The 16,733-nt window shown below is 44.5% G+C and overlaps 1 protein-coding gene across 2 annotated transcripts in view; it reads left to right on the top strand.

The window, feature by feature from the left end:
• LOC133623017 (splicing regulator ARVCF-like) overlaps nucleotides 1-16,733 on the top strand; it is a 670,015-nt gene that overhangs the window by 490,112 nt on the left and 163,170 nt on the right. For both annotated transcript variants that reach the window (XM_072914236.1, XM_072914237.1), the window contains one exon: nucleotides 1,180-1,685. In XM_072914236.1, the coding sequence (XP_072770337.1) occupies nucleotides 1,180-1,685 (506 nt within the window). The remainder of the gene's footprint in view (nucleotides 1-1,179; nucleotides 1,686-16,733) is intronic.

The following is a 16,733-nucleotide window of genomic DNA, read 5'->3' on the forward strand; positions in this document are numbered from 1 at the left end:
GGATGGATGGACTCCCAGCCCTAAGGAAAGTAAAGCTCGTAGTGAACGCCTGAGAGATGTACTGTAGAGATAAAAAGTTGTTGGTTTTTTTTCTTATTAACTGCATGTTATTCTGTGCTCTGAGGGGAAAGTTCACTCTGGGGATATCATAGGGTTCGTGATTCTTGGATGGCAGATATTTTCTTGTGCTCCTGAGGCAAGGAATCTCTCCAATGCTGTAAATAACTGAAGAGAGACAAAGAATAATTGTATGTAGCATCATGTAGCACGACTCCTGCCTCTGACTCCTCCAAAATCATTGCCCTCTTCTTTCTTGAACTCCTACACAACATTATTTCGTGAAGGAAATGTTGACTCCGAGTCCGGTTGCACAAAGTCCTCGAAATTGCCACAACTGCGCCAGGACCTCCACTAATTGGTGCCGTTTATACTTACCTAAACACACTGCAATGTGTGTGACCTGTATGTTTTCACTTGATAGACACATTCCATTCACAAATAGAAATGTATTTTGTTACGTAAAGATCAGTATTTAAAGGGGAACATTATCACAATTTGAAATAACATATGAAATAACAAGTGTGTGTGAAAATTTGAAGTGCTCCCCCTCTGGCTAACATATGTGATAACACGTGTGTAAGACATTTAAATTTAAAAAAATTAATAAAATAAATATGTATATAGAGACATACTGTAAAAACTTGCAGTAAATAAGGAAAATTAAAAACCAATTACAAAAAAAAACAAAAAAACTAAATGATTTATTTTTTGTATATATTTGCATAGTATGTATGTATTATCAATGTTGTAAATACACATCTTTATACATCTAAAAGGGTGGTCCTAAAGAGGTAGGCATTTTTCTCAGGTCGCAAGAAGGTAATAAATACAAGTGTGTGTGTGTGTGTGTATGTGTGTGTGTGTGTGTGTGTGTGTGTGTGTGTGTGTGTGTGTGTGTGTGTGTGTGTGTGTGTGTGTGTGTGCTTTTCATGCCAAACGCGTCTTCCTATCACCGACATTGTTTTGTTTCACCTCTCATTCACCCTACTTTTTTCAGTGGCATCGGTTGCCTTTCTCTCGAACTACTAAATTCTGCTGTCAGACAAAAGTTAGTCGCCCGGTGTTCAGGCCCCCATCTCTCTCAACTTCATTGTTCTCTCTCTCTCTCTGTTTTTTTAGAGGCTACCCAGATGAACCCATTGACACAGAGCTGATCGATGAACGCCACCCTTACATCCAGGGCATATATTCTGCGCCACTGGCCCAGCCAGAGCGGGGTAGCATGGCCAGTCTGGACCGCATGGGCGGTCGGCGCTCGCCCTCGATCGACAGCATCCGTAAGGATCCACGCTGGCGTGACCCAGACCTCCCAGAAGTCATCGCCATGTTGGCCCACCCCATCGACCCCGTCAAATCCAATGCCGCAGCTTATTTGCAGCACCTGTGCTATGAAAATGACAAAATCAAAAAGGACGTGCGTCACCTCAAAGGAATCCCGGTCCTGGTGGGGCTCCTGGACCACCCCAAGTCTGAGGTCCATCGCAAGGCCTGCGGTGCCCTGCGCAACATCTCTTATGGCAAGGACAATGACAATAAGGTGGCGATCAAAAACTGTGACGGAATTCCTGCCCTCGTCCGCCTCTTGAGGAAGACCAATGACATGGAGGTTCGAGAGCTCATCACTGGTGAGTAATCCTAATCTTAAGTATAAGTATGAATTGGTTTTCTTGACAATCAATGGCATGTGTATTTGTGCTATAATTTAACTTGACATGTTTATGTGAGTTTTTAAAAGTAAATAATACTACTTAAATTAATTGCCTTTAAAGGGGAACATTATCACCAGACCTATGTAAGCGTCAATATATATCGTATTTTCCGCACCATAAGGCGCCCTGGGTTATAAGCCGCGCCTTCAATGAACGGCATATTTCAAAACTTTGTCCACCTATAAGCCGCCCCGTGTTATAAGCCGCATCTAACTGCGCTAAAGGAATGTCAAAAAAACAGTCAGATAGGTCAGTCATACTTTAATAATATATTAAAAACCAGCGTGATGTGGGCGCGCATGGAGTCGTATATCAACATGGACGGAGCTGCGTGAAAAAAGCCACCCGGCCTCTTCGCGTAAACTTACCTTAACCACTCGCTCATCTTTTCTTCATCCATCCATCCCTTCGAGTTAGCTTTTATGATGACGCCGGCTGGAAAGGTCTCTTTTGGCAAGGTCTTCCTTTTGAATATCACCATGGGTGGAAGTTTCTGGCCATTAGCATGGCAAGCTAGAACCACAGTGAAGGACGACTTCTCATTCCCTGTGGTGCGAATATTCACCGTACGTGCTCCCGTTGTATCCACAGTGCGGTTCACAGGAATATCAAAAGTCAGTGGAACCTCGTCCATGTTGATAATGTTCTCTGGCCGGATCTTTTTTTCAGCTATCTTGTTTTTACAATATGCACGGAAAGTAGCCAGCTTTTCTTGAAAGTCTTTAGGCAGTTGCTGTGAAATAGTAGTCCGTGTGCGGATGGAGAGATTGCGTCTTTTCATGAACCAGAAACCTGTCGCTTAGTAGGAGCCATTTTGTGGTCTTTACAGATGTAAACACACAAAGGAAATGAAACGTAATATCCGCGCGCTTCTTCTTCTTCTACGCGGGCGGGTGGTTGCTTACAGTAGAAGAAGAAGCGCTTCCTGTTCTATGGGGGCGGGTGCTTACCTTGGCGGTTGCTTGCGTAGAAGAAGAAGCACTTCCTCTTCTACGGGGAAAAAAGATGGCGGATGTTTACCGTAGTTGCGAGACCGAAACTTTATGAAAATGAATCTTAATATTAATCCATATATAAAGCGCACCGGGTTATAAGCCGCACTGTCAGCTTTTGAGTAAATTTGTGGTTTTTAGGTGCGGCTAATAGTGCGGAAAATACGGTACCTTGATGTTGCAGAAAAAAGACCATATATTTTTTTAACCGATTTCCGAATTCTAAATGAGTGGATTTTGGCGAATTAAACGCCTTTCTATTATTCGCTCTCGCTCAACGTGACGTCACATCGGGAAGCAATCCGCCATTTTCTCAAACACCGAGTCAAATCAGCTCTTTTATTTTCCGTTTTTTTCGACTGTTTTCCGTACCTTGGAGACATCATGCCTCGTCGGTGTGTTGTCGGAGGGTGTAACAACACGAACAGGGACGGATTCAAGTTGCACCAGTGGCCCAAAGATGCGAAAGTGGCAAGAAATTGGACGTTTGTTCCGCACACTTTACCCACGAAAGCTATGCTACGACAGAGATGGCAAGAATGTGTGGATATCCTGCGACACTCAAAGCAGATGCATTTCCAACGATAAAGTCAAAGAAATCTGCCGCCAGACCCCCATTGAATCTGCCGGAGTGTGTGAGCAATTCAGGGACAAAGGACCTCGGTAGCACGGCAAGCAATGGCGGCAGTTTGTTCCCGCAGACGAGCGAGCTAAACCCCCTATCGACCCTAGCTTCCCTGGCCTGCTGACATCAACTCCAAAACTGGACTGATCAGCTTTCAGGGAAAGAGCGCGGATCAGGGTATGTCTACAGAATATATTAATTGATGAAAACTGGGCTGTCTGCACTCTCAAAGTGCATGTTGTTGCCAAATGTATTTCATATGCTGTAAACCTAGTTCATAGTTTTTAGTTCCCTTTAATGCCAAACAAACACATACCAATCGTTGGTTAGAAGGCGATCGCCGAATTCGTCCTCGCTTTCTCCCGTGTCGCTGGCTGTCGTGTCGTTTTCGTGGGTTTCGCTTGCATACGGTTCAAACCGATATGGCTTCAGTTTCTTCTTCAATTTCGTTTTCGCTACCTGCCTCCACACTACAACCATCCGTTTCAATACATGCGTAATCTGTTGAATCGCTTAAGCCGCTGAAATCCGAGTCTGAATCCGAGCTAATGTCGCTATAGCTTGCTGTTCTTTCCGCCATGTTTGTTTGTGTTGGCTTCACTATGTGACGTCACAGGAAAATGGACGGGTGGTTAAAATCAGGCACTTTGAAGCTTTTTTTAGGGATATTGCGTGATGGGTAATATATAATAATATAATAAGCCACTGGGAACTGATTTTTAATGGTTTTAACCCTTCTGAAATTGTGATAATGTTCCCCTTTAAACGCACTAATTTATTTCTTTATCTACTACTTTAAATGCATTGTTGGCCATCCCAATGTGGGACAGTGACTCACTTATCATTGCCATCTGAGAAGAGGTGTTTTGTCTGTGTTCGGGAAACATGTGACCCTTTTCAAAAAGCCTGACCTGTTTCGCTCTGCTGAGTACAGTCGTGGATAGCGTACACCAACCCAAGAGAGGTGTTACATTACAATTGAAAACAGGATTGTTTTTAAAGTTGTTTGTGTTCATCCAGCCATGATCTCCAACTATTTGTTGACGGGGTTTTGTCTGTGTGTGTGGGGGATGAATCTCACATTTAAAATCGCTCATACTTTCTTTGATCTGTATTGCAAATGCAATAGTTTCTAGGAATTTGTTTTTTTCCGGTATAAAAAAGGTATACAGTAAAGTATTTGGCCACCCATCCAATTGATCAGAATCAGGTCACAGGTGTATCAAATCAAGCACTTAGGCATGGAGACTGTTTCTACAAACATTTGTGAAAGAACGGGCCGCTCTCAGTGATTTCCAGCATGGAACTGTCACAGGATGCCACCTGTGCAACAAATCCAGTCGTGAAATTTCCTCGCTCCTAAATATTCCAAAGTCAACTGTCGGCTTTATTATAAGAAAAGTGAAGAGTTTGGGAACAACAGCAACTCAGCCACCAAGCGGTAGGCCACGTAAACTGACAGAGAGGGGTCAGCGGATGCTATAGCGCATAGTGCAGGGGTCGGCAACCCGCGGCTCCGGAGCCGCATGCGGCTCTTTGATCACTCTGATGCGGCTCAGCAGCTTACTTGCCGACCCCCCCATTTTCCCGGGAGACTTCCAGATTTCAATGCCTCTCGCAGAAATCTCCCGGGATTAATATTCTCCGATTTTCAACCCTTACAGTTATAATAAGGGCGTGCCATGATGATAAAGCATTTGGCGCCCTCTACAATCTGTATTAACAACTTGCCAGCCCAACCACTTGTTATGCAGTATGCATCTTCTGCTTGCACACGTAAGTGACAGCAAGGCATACTTGGTCAACAGCCACACAGGTTACACTGACGGTGACCATATAAAACAACTTTAACACTCTTACTAATAATGCGCCACACTTTGAACCAATACCAAACAAGAATGACAAACACATTTCGGGAGAATATCTGCACCTTAACACAACATAAACACAACAGAACAAATACCCAGAATCCCATGCAGCCCTGACTCTTCCGGGCTACATTATACACTCCTGCTACCACCAAACCCCGCCCCCACCCCAACCCTGCCCCCTCACACATCAACCCCACCCCCCTCTGTGCGTCGGTTGAGGTGGGCGGGGTTTGGTAGCGGGAGTGTATAATGTAGCCCGGAAGAGTCAGGGCTGCATTGGATTCTGGGTATTTGTCCTGTTGTGTTTATGTTGTGTTACGGTGCAGATGTTCTCCCGAAATGTGTTTGTCATTCTTGTTTGGTGTGGGTTCACAGTGTGGCGCATTATTAGTAAGAGTGTTAAAGTTTTTTTTTTTATATACCGCCACCGTCAGTGTAACCTGTGTGGTTGTTGACCAAGTATGGCTTGCTGTCACCTACGTGTGCAAGCTGAAGCCCCGTACAACGTGTGGCTGATCAGGCACGCTGGTTGTAGTGGGTGTTATTTGCTGTACCATCACGGCACGCATGACGCTGACAAGCGCCATTCACATAAAACCCACGTGCCGCACCAGCATTCAAGTTCCATATTAAGGTATGGGCAGCGTGTCTGAGACCCCTGGTTTCAGTGGTTTATATATAGCACAAAGCAATAAAAATACTTAATGCGCAGTGTTATTTCATTTTAAATTTCCAAAAATTTTTGTGGCTCCCATTGTTGTCTTTAATTTGTGAAACTGGTCAAAATTGCTCTTTGACTGGTAAAGGTTGCCGACCCCTGGCATAGTGCAAAGATTTTCTGCACAGTCAGTTGCTAAAGAGGTCCAAACGTCATGTGACCTTCCAATTAGCCCACGTACAGTACGCAGAGAGTTCCATGGAATGGGTTTCCATGGCCGAGCAGCTTAATCTAAGCCATACATCACCAAGTCCAAAGCAAAGCGTCGGATGCAGTGGACTCCACAGCAGTGGAGATGCGTTCTCTGGACTGATGAATCACGCTTTTCCACCTGGCAATCGGATGGACCAGTCTGGGTTTGGAGGTTGCCAGGAGAACGCCGCATTTCGGACCGCATTGTGCCGAGTGTGAAATTTGGTGGAGGAGGAATTATGGTGTGGGGTTGTTTTTCAGGAGTTGGGCTTGGTCCCTTAGTTCCAGTGAAAGGAACTTTGAATGCTCCAGGATACCAAAAACATTTTGGACAATTCCATGCTCCCAACCTTGTGGGAACAGTTTGGAGCGGGCCCCTTCCTCTTCCAACATGACTGTGCACCAGTTTTTTGTGATTGAGTGATACTTTTATTAGTAGATTGCACAGTACATGACATATTTTGTACAATTGACCACTAAATGGTAACACCCAAATAAGTTTTTCAACTTGTTTAAGTCGGGGTTCACGTAAATTAATTCATGGTAATTCAGTGCACAAATCAAGGTCCATAAAGAAGCTGTTGCTCTCCACTCTGCTCTGAACCACCTGGAGCAGCAGCAGAGCTACGTCCGGATGCTCTCTGTGGACTATAGCTCTGCCTTCAATACAATAATCCCGGACAGACTCTGCAATAAACTGGACACTCTTGGCCTCCCCCATCTCACAAACGCCTGGATAAGGGACTTCCTAACGGACCGACCCCAGAATGTGAGACTTGGCCCGCACCTCTCATCCTCCCGCACGCTGAGCATCGGCTCCCCACAGGGCTGTGTGCTGAGCCCCCTCCTCTACTGCCTTTACACCCATGACTGCAGTCCGGCCCACAGTGACAACCTTACCGTCAAGTTCGCCGACGATACCACAGTGGTCGGGCTCATCTCCAGGGGTGACGAGGCTGCCTACAGAGAGGAGGTCCTGAAGCTGACGGCCTGGTCTTCGGAGAACAACCTCGCTCTCAACACCAGCAAGACCAGAGAGATCATCGTCGACTTCAGGAGGAGCAGCACCGACCCTGCCCCCCTCTACATCAACGGCAAGCGTGTAGAGAGGGTCCACACCTTCAGGTACTTTGGAGTCCACATCTCTAATGACTTCTCCTGGACAGTCAACACCACATCAATCATCAAGAAGGCTCAGCAGCGGCTACACTTCCTTAGAGTCCTCGGGAAGTACAACCTGAAGCCTGACCTGCTGCTGACCTTCTACCGCTCGTCCATCGAGAGCCTGCTGACCTACTGTATTACGGTATGGTACGGCAGCTGCACTGCAGCAGACAGGGAGAGGCTGCAAAGAGTGGTCAAGACGGCTCAGAAGATCATCGGCCGCCCTCTCCCCTCTCTGACGGACATCTACACCTCCCACTGCCTCAACAGAGCCAGTGCCATCATCAAAGACAGCACCCACCCTGGCTCTGACCTGTTCCACCTGCTGCCCTCTGGGAAGCGCTACAGGTGCATTAAAACCAAAACAAACAGGCTAAAGAACAGCTTCTTCCCCAGGGCCATAACCATCCTGAACGGACTGCCCCAGTGTCCCTCATAACTGCCTTCTCTTCGGTGCAATAACCCATTCCACCAACCACCCTGTTTTTGTTTTTTGTTTTTTCATGTATATATTCATTTCACACCATATTCATTGCACTTCTATATTTTTTATATGTTTACATATTTGCACATTGTTTTTCTAGCATGCACACATCGCACTGTATGGAATGGCCTCAATCTCGTTACCTTGCGTAATGACAATAAAGCTGATTCTGATTCTGATTAACTTGACTGGCCTGCACAGAGTCCTGACCTGAACCCGATAGAACAGTGGTCCCCAACCTTTTTGTAGCTGTTTTTTTGTCATAAAAAAACACAATCATGTGTGCTTACGGACTGTATCCCTGTAGACTGTATTGATCTATATTGATATATAATGTAGGAACCAGAAATATTAATAACCCTTTTGTGTGAATGAGTGTAAATGGGGTAGGGAGGTTGTTTGGGTTGGTGCACTAATTGTAAGTGTATCTTGTGTTTTTTATGTTGATTTAATAAAATAAAAAATGTAAAAAAAAGAAAAACATTTTTTTTTATTTCTTGTGCGGCCCGGCACCAATCGATCCACGGACCGGTACCGGGCCGCGGCCTGGTGGTTGGGGACCACTGCGATAGAACACCTTTGGGATGAATTAGAACGGAGACTGAGAGCCAGTCCTTCTCCACCAACATCAGTGTGTGACCTCACCAATGCACTTTTGGAAGAATGGTCGAAAAGTCCTATAAACACACTCCGCAACCTTGTGGACAGCCTTTCCAGGAGAGTTGAAGCTGTAATAGCTGCAAAATGTGTCATATTGAACCCTATGGGTTAGGAACGGGATGGCACTTCAAGTTCATATGTGAGTCAAGGCAGGTGGACAAATACTTTTGGCATTGTTGTGCAACAAAGGGTGTGCACAATGACTGTGGCGCAGCAGAGATGATTGCCTTTACAGCACCGCGTAGCATCTGCTAAAAATAACCCTGCACCACAAGCCATAGGGAACAGAATAAAGGGGAACCTTTTTTGGTTTTTCTCCATTTTTCTTTTCTCTCCCATCCCCCCCCCTCGCCCCTTTCTAATCTATGCAATCTTTTCTTCTCTCCCTAATTCATCTTCTACACAGCTGAATCCCCAGGCTTGCGTTTTTGTTCCTCCCCATGCACCCTCCCTTTTTATTCACTCAGCTTCAGGTTTCCCCTCTCCCAGTGAAAAGAGGCCGGTCATAATGCAAACTCAGTTTACAGGCTCTGTCCATGTGGCCAGCATTGGCCAGCTTTTTTTCTGCAATTAAATATAATTGAGGGGTTTTAAATATAGAACCCCTTTTTTTAGTTTCAGAATTGGCTGTCGGAGTGGTCTGCGACTGTGAAACCGCAGAATTATTCTTTTTTCCTGCTGAAGGAAACTGGTGATGTGGAAGTTTGTGTACGTTCCATATTCGGGGAAAACCAGTGGTTCTTATTTATAGCCGTTTATGTCTCAATTATTCACATTTAATCTTGTAAGGAGTCTGCGCTATCATCTTTTTAAGAGCCGAGTTTGGTGTTTGATGCACATACAGTTAGGGATGATGTTCGAAATCGGTTCTCCCGGTTGTTCGAATCCCTTTTTGAGAAACGGTTCCCGTTATCGAAGCCACTATAGTAAAGAAAAAGAGTTGGTTCTTTATTCGAATCCCTGGGAACGAATCCCTTCCCATCCATCCATCCATCTTCTTCCGCTTATCCGAGGTCGGGTCGCGGGGGCAGCAGCCTAAGCGGGGAAGCCCAGACTTCCCTCTCCCCAGCCACTTCGTTCAGCTCTTCCTGTGGGACCCCGAGGCGTTCCCAGGCCAGCCGGGAGACATAGTCTTCCCAACGTGTCCTGGGTCTTCCCCGCGGCCTCCTACCGGTCGGACATGCCCTAAACACCTCCCTAGGGAGGCGTTCGGGTGGCATCCTGACCAGATGCCCGAACCACCTCATCTGGCTCCTCTCCATGTGGAGGAGCAGCGGCTTTACTTTGAGCTCCCCCCGGATGTCAGAGCTTCTCACCCTATCTCTAAGGGAGGAAACTCATTTCGGCCGCTTGTACTCGTGATCTTGTCCTTTCGGTCATAACCCAAAGCTCATGACCATAGGTGAGGATGGGAACGTAGATCGACCGGTAAATTGAGAGCTTTGCCTTCCGGCTCAGCTCCTTCTTCACCACAACGGATCGATACAGCGTCCGCATTACTGAAGACGCCGCACCGATCCGCCTGTCGATCTCACGATCCACTCTTCCCTCACTCGTGAACAAGACTCCGAGGTACTTGAACTGCTCCACTTGGGGCAAGATCTCCTCCCCAACCCGGAGATGGCACTCCACCCTTTTCCGGGCGAGAACCATGGACTCGGACTTGGAGGTGCTGATTCTCATCCCAGTCGCTTCACACTCGGCTGCGAACCGATCCAGTGAGAGCTGAAGATCCTGGCCAGATGAAGGCATCAGGACCACATCATCTGCAAAAAGCAGAGACCTAATCATGCAGCCACCAAACCGGATCCCCTCAACGCTTTGACTGCGCCTAGAAATTCTGTCCATAAAAGTTATGAACAGAATGGGTGACAAAGGGCAGCCTTGGCAGAGTCCAACCCTCACTAGGAAACGTCTCCGACTTACCGCCGGCAATGCGGACCAAGCTCTGACACTGATCATACAGGGAGCGGACAGCCACAATCAGACAGTCCGATACCCCATACTCTCTGAGCACTCCCCATAGGACCTCCCGAGGGACACGGTCGAATGCCTTCTCCAAGTCCACAAAGCACATGTAGACTGGTTGGGCAAACTCCCATGCACCCTCAAGGACCCTGCCCAGAGTATAGAGCTGGTCCACAGTTGCACGACCAGGATGAAAACCACACTGTTCCTCCTGAATCCGAGGTTCGACTATCCGGCGTAGCTTCCTCTCCAGTACACCTGAATATACCTTACCGGGACACTTAAAATAGAGTCAATATATATATATATATATTTTTAGGGGGGTAACAGTCAATATTTATTTATTTTTTTTATTTTATTTTTTTCTTATAAAATAAAAGTGAGCTTTTGTTAAACCAAATATTGTGTTTTTTTCCCATATACAACAACCTATCTGGATTCCATAAGAGAATCGATAAGGAATCGGTTCGATAAGAGGATTCGATAATGGGCTGGAACTCGATCATTTCTTGTCAAACATCATCCCTACATGCAGTATGTACAGTTTTATCCAGCACGAAAACACAAAAACGGGAACCAATTTGTAAGATAAGTTGGTTTTGCATATTAGGTCCTCTATAACAGAGATAAACAGACTAAATAATGCAACATTCTTTCAGGGATTGAATTAATAGGGCTACAGACGTAATAACAAGAACCACTGAGATGTGTTCATTTCAAGCCTTTCAGCATAGATTCTGGCTCGTACATGTACGGTTAGATGCATTTTTAATAAAAAAGTAGAATATCCCCCAAAAAAATCATGATTTGACCCCTTGAACATACAACCTTCATCTTTGTATATAACCAGCATTTGATCAATCATCAATCAATGTTTATTTATATAGCCCTGAATCACAAGTGTCTCAAAGGGCTGCACAAGCCACAACGACATCCTCGGTACAAAGCCCACATAAGGGCAAGGGAAAACTCACCCCAGTGGGACGTCGATGTGAATGACTATGAGAAACCTTGGAGAGGACCGCATATGTGGGTAACCCCCCCCCCCCCCCCCCGCCCCCTCTAGGGGAGACCGAATGCAATGGATGTCGAGTGGGTCTGACATAATATTGTGAGAGTCCAGTCCATAGTGGAGCCAACATAATAGTAAGAGTCCAGTCCATAGTGGGGTCAGCAGGAAACCATCCCGAGCGGAGACGGGTCAGCAGCGCAGAGATGTTCCCAGCCGATGCACAGGCGAGTGGTCCACCCCGGGTCCCGACTCTGGACAGCCAGCACTTCATCCATGGCTACCGGACCTGTGGCCCCCCCCCCTCCACAAGGAAAAGGGGAGCAGAGGAGAAAAGAAAAGAAACGGCAGATCAACTGGTCTAAAAGGGGGGTCTATTTAAAGGCTAGAGTATACAAATTAGTTTTAAGATGGGACTTAAATGCTTCTACTGAGGTAGCATCTCTAATTGTTACCGGGAGGGCATTCCAGAGTACTGGAGCCCCAATAGAAAACGCTCTATAGCCCACAGACTTTTTTTGGGCTCTGGGAATCACTAATAAGCCGGAGTTCTTTGAACGCAGATTTTTTGCCGGGACATATGGTACAATACAATCGACAAGATAGGACGGAGCTAGACCGTGTAGTATTTTATACGTAAGTAGTAAAACCTTAAAGTCACATCTTAAGTGCACAGGAAGCCAGTGCAGGTGAGCCAGTATAGGTATGTTTATAAGTATATAAAGGTATATACAGTATAGGTATGTTTATAAGTATATAAAGGTATATACAGTATAGGCGTAATATGATCAAACTTTCTTGTTCTTGTCAAAAGTCTAGCAGCCGCATTTTGTACCAATTGTAGTCTTTTAATGCTAGACATAGGGAGACTCGAAAATAATACGTTACAGTAGTCGAGACGAGACGTAACGAACGCATGAATAATGATCTCAGCGTCGCTAGTGGATAAAATAGAACGAATTTTAGCGATATTACGGAGATGAAAGAAGGCCGTTTTAGTAACACTCTTAATGTGTGACTCAAAGGAGAGAGTTGGGTCGAAGATAATACCCAGATTCTTTACTGATTCGCCTTGTGTAATTGTTTGGTTGTCAAATGTTAAGGTGGTATTATCAAATAAATGTCGGTGTTTAGCAGGGCTGATAATCAGCATTTCCGTTTTCTTGGCGTTGAGTTGCAAGAAGTTAGCGGACATCCATTGTTTAATTTCATTAAGACACGCCTCCAGCTGACTACAATCCGGCGTGTTGGTCAGCTTTAGGGGCATGTAGAGTTGGGTGTCATCAGCATAACAATGAAAGCTAACACCGTATTTGCGTATGATGTCGCCTAGCGGCAGCATGTAAATGCTAAAGAGTGCAGGGCCAAGAACCGAACCCTGAGGAACTCCGCACGTTACCTTAACATAGTCCGAGGTCACATTATTATGGGAGACGCATTGCATCCTGTCAGTAAGATAAGAGTTAAACCACGACAAGGCTAAGTCTGACATACCAATACGTGTTTTGATACGCTCTAATAAAATATTATGATCGACGGTATCGAAAGCAGCGCTAAGATAAAGAAGCAGCAACATAGATGACGCATCAGAATCCATCGTTAGCAGTAGATCATTAGTCATTTTTGCGAGGGCTGTCTCCGTAGAGTGATTTGCCCTGAAACCGGATTGAAAAGGTTCACAGAGATTGTTAGACACTAAGTGTTCATTTAGCTGCTGTGCGACAATTTTTTCGAGGATTTTCGAAATAAAGGGAAGGTGGGACACCGGTCGGTAGTTTACCATGAGGTCAGGATCAAGGTTAGGTCTTTTGAGCAGAGGATGAATAACCGCTTTCTTGAATGCTAGGGGAACAGTGCCAGAGGAAAGTGATAAGTTTATAATATTTAGCACTGATGGACCTAATAATACAAAAAGCTTCTTGATAAGTTTCCCAGGAAGTGGATCAAGTAAACATGTTGTTTGTTTTATCCCACTTACACGCCGTAATAGTTCCTCTAATGTTATTTCATCAAAAAGAGAGAGACTATTTTGTATTGCAGTATCCGTCGTAGATACAGTTGTATCTGTGTTAATAGAACCCAGTTGTAGCTGGGATGCGTTGTCTTTAATCTCCTTTCTAATGAGTTCAATTTTCTTATTAAAGAAATTCATAAAGTCATCTGCCGAGTGGGTGGAGCTATTGGGAGGAGTCCCTTGTTGGGTTAGCGATGCTACTGTACTAAACAAAAATGTAGGATTGTTTTTGTTGAGGCGGATGAGATTTGAGTAATATTTAGCTTTAGCTAAGGTAAGCATGCGTTTTTACGATATTAAACTATCACTCCATGCTTGATGGAAAACCTCAAGCTTGGTCGCGCGCCATTTGCGTTCCAACTTTCTACATGATAATTTATGAGCTCTGGTTTCTTCTGTGAACCATGGGGTGCGCCTTTTAGGGGCCCTTTTTTGTTTTAGCGAAAAGGTTCACAGAGATTGTTAGACACTAAGTGTTCATTTAGCTGCTGTGCTACAATTTTTTCGAGGATTTTCGAAATAAAGGGAAGGTGGGACACCGGTCGGTAGTTTACCATGAGGTCAGGATCAAGGTTAGGTCTTTTGAGCAGAGCATGAATAACCGCTTTCTTGAATGCTAGGGGAACAGTGCCAGAGGAAAGTGATAAGTTTATAATATTTAGCACTGATGGACCTAATAATACAAAAAGCTTCTTGATAAGTTTCCCAGGAAGTGGATCAAGTAAACATGTTGTTTGTTTTATCCCACTTACACGCCGTAATAGTTCCTCTAATGTTATTTCATCAAAAAGAGAGAGACTATTTTGTATTGCAGTATCCGTCGTAGATACAGTTGTATCTGTGTTAATAGAACCCAGTTGTAGCTGGGATGCGTTGTCTTTAATCTCCTTTCTAATGAGTTCAATTTTCTTATTAAAGAAATTCATAAAGTCATCTGCCGAGTGGGTGGAGCTATTGGGAGGAGTCCCTTGTTGGGTTAGCGATGCTACTGTACTAAACAAAAATGTAGGGTTGTTTTTGTTGAGGCGGATGAGATTTGAGTAATATTTAGCTTTAGCTAAGGTAAGCATGCGTTTTTACGATATTAAACTATCACTCCATGCTTGATGGAAAACCTCAAGCTTTTTTTAGTTTTAGCGGTGCTATACTATCAATGGTTTCGCGCAGGGCATTGTCAAAGTTGTTAGTGAGGTTATCAATAGAGCCGACATAATTTGGGAATGGTGCCATTACCGAAGGCAGTAGGTCAGCAAGAGTCATATTTGATGAACCACATCCCATGACTAAGGTATGCATTGTTGCATATACAATCTTATTGTTAGGTATAATGTTGAATATTGTTAATGTTTAATATAATAATCAACACTTCAATTAGATGGCTGTATTGTGTGCATTATTAATATTGTAGCATTTATTTGTACAAAAGCGCATCAATTTATGTCAATGTTAGACCCTGTAAATGGAATTAGTTTCCTCTGGGTCACTCGTCTACGCTAAAATTTGGATCTGCAGCTACAATTTTTTGTTGAGTATTGCACTATTTTAGTGCAACTTGTAGAGTTTATTTTCCCTATCATCTTTATTCAGCGCCAACTGCCTGCTCATATGTTGACTGCATGTTGAGTGCTGTTTATGTCAACAAAAACAGATGCCAGTGACACAACTGTGGAATTAATCATGCTGCCGAGTCAGCAGGCGGGTGCGAGTGTTTGTTTGTCATCATATTGCTGGCGCCGGTGGCTTGAAGTTCCGCGATAGTGGCGTTCAAGTGTGAATGATGACGTCCACTCTTGAACATCATAATAAGTATAAACTGTTTAATTGTTTGACTCACATATTGTCAGGACTTGGACTATGGCGTGGTTTGTTCTCCTGTGGTGCAAATGAACATTTATTTGGACCAGACATGGCGTGAAGGTGAAGACATGATTTATTTAAACACTATAAATACAAAACAAGGAAGTAAACAAAAGGCGCGCACAATGGCGGAGAACAAACTATGAAACCAAATACTTGCACAAAGGCAAAAACTGTGAACAACAAAAAAACACTAACTGTGGCAATAATAAACAAAACTTACTTGGCATGGACAAAAAAGGAGCAGCGTGAACGATGGACACGAAAAAAGAGTCAGAACTGTGCAGAGCATAAATGTGGCGATGTCACCAGAAAGACAAATTGAAAACAATGAACTTAAATACTACAGACATGATTAACGAAAACAGGTGCGTGACTCAAAAACGTGAAACAGGTGCGTGACGTGACAGGTGAAAACTAATGGGTTGCTATGGTGACAAACAAGAGTGCACAATGAGTCCAAACGTGCAACAGGTGAAACTAATGGGTAATCATGGAAACAAGACGAGGGAGTGAAAAGCCAGAAATTAAAAAGTCCAATAACTAAACAAAACATGACTAAGACAAAACATGATTACACAGACATGACACATATGAACTTAAATACTACAGACATGATTAACGAAAACAGGTGCGTGACTCAAAAACGTGAAACAGGTGCGTGACGTGACAGGTGAAAACTAATGGGTTGCTATGGTGACAAACAAGAGTGCACAATGAGTCCAAACGTGCAACAGGTGAAACTAATGGGTAATCATGGAAACAAGACAAGGGAGTGAAAAGCCAGAAACTAAAAAGTCCAATAACTAAACAAAACATGATTACACAGACATGACACATATTAACTTGAAGTGCCATCCCATTCCTAATCCATAGGGTTCAAAATGATATAGGTCCACCTTTTGCAGCTATTACAGCTTCAACTCTTCTGGGAAGGCTGTCCACAAGGTTGCCGAGTGTGTTTATAGGAATTTTCCACCATTTTTCCAAAAACGCATTGGTGAGGTCACACACTGATGTTGGTGGAGAAGGCCTGGCTCTCAGGCTCCGTTCTAATTCGTCCTAAAGGTGTTCTGTCAGGTTCAGGTCAGGACTCTGTGCAGGCCAGTCAAGTTCATCCACGCCAGACTCTGTCACCCATGTCTTTAAGTTAAAGTTAAAGTACCAAGGATTGTCATACACACACACACACGAGGTGTGGTGAAATTATTCTATGCATTTGACCCATCCCCTTGTTCACCCCTATGAGGTGAGGGGAGCAGTGAGCAGCAGCGGTGGCCACGCCCGGGAATAATTTTTGGTGATTTAACCCCCAATTCCAACCCTTGATTCTGAGTGTCAAGCAGGGAGGTAATGGGTCCCATTTGTATAGTCTTTGGTATGACTCGGCCGGGGTTTGAACTCACGACC

Source organism: Nerophis lumbriciformis, linkage group LG12 (genome assembly GCF_033978685.3).
Source record: "Nerophis lumbriciformis linkage group LG12, RoL_Nlum_v2.1, whole genome shotgun sequence".
In the NCBI taxonomy this organism is placed as follows: Eukaryota; Metazoa; Chordata; class Actinopteri; order Syngnathiformes; family Syngnathidae; genus Nerophis; species Nerophis lumbriciformis.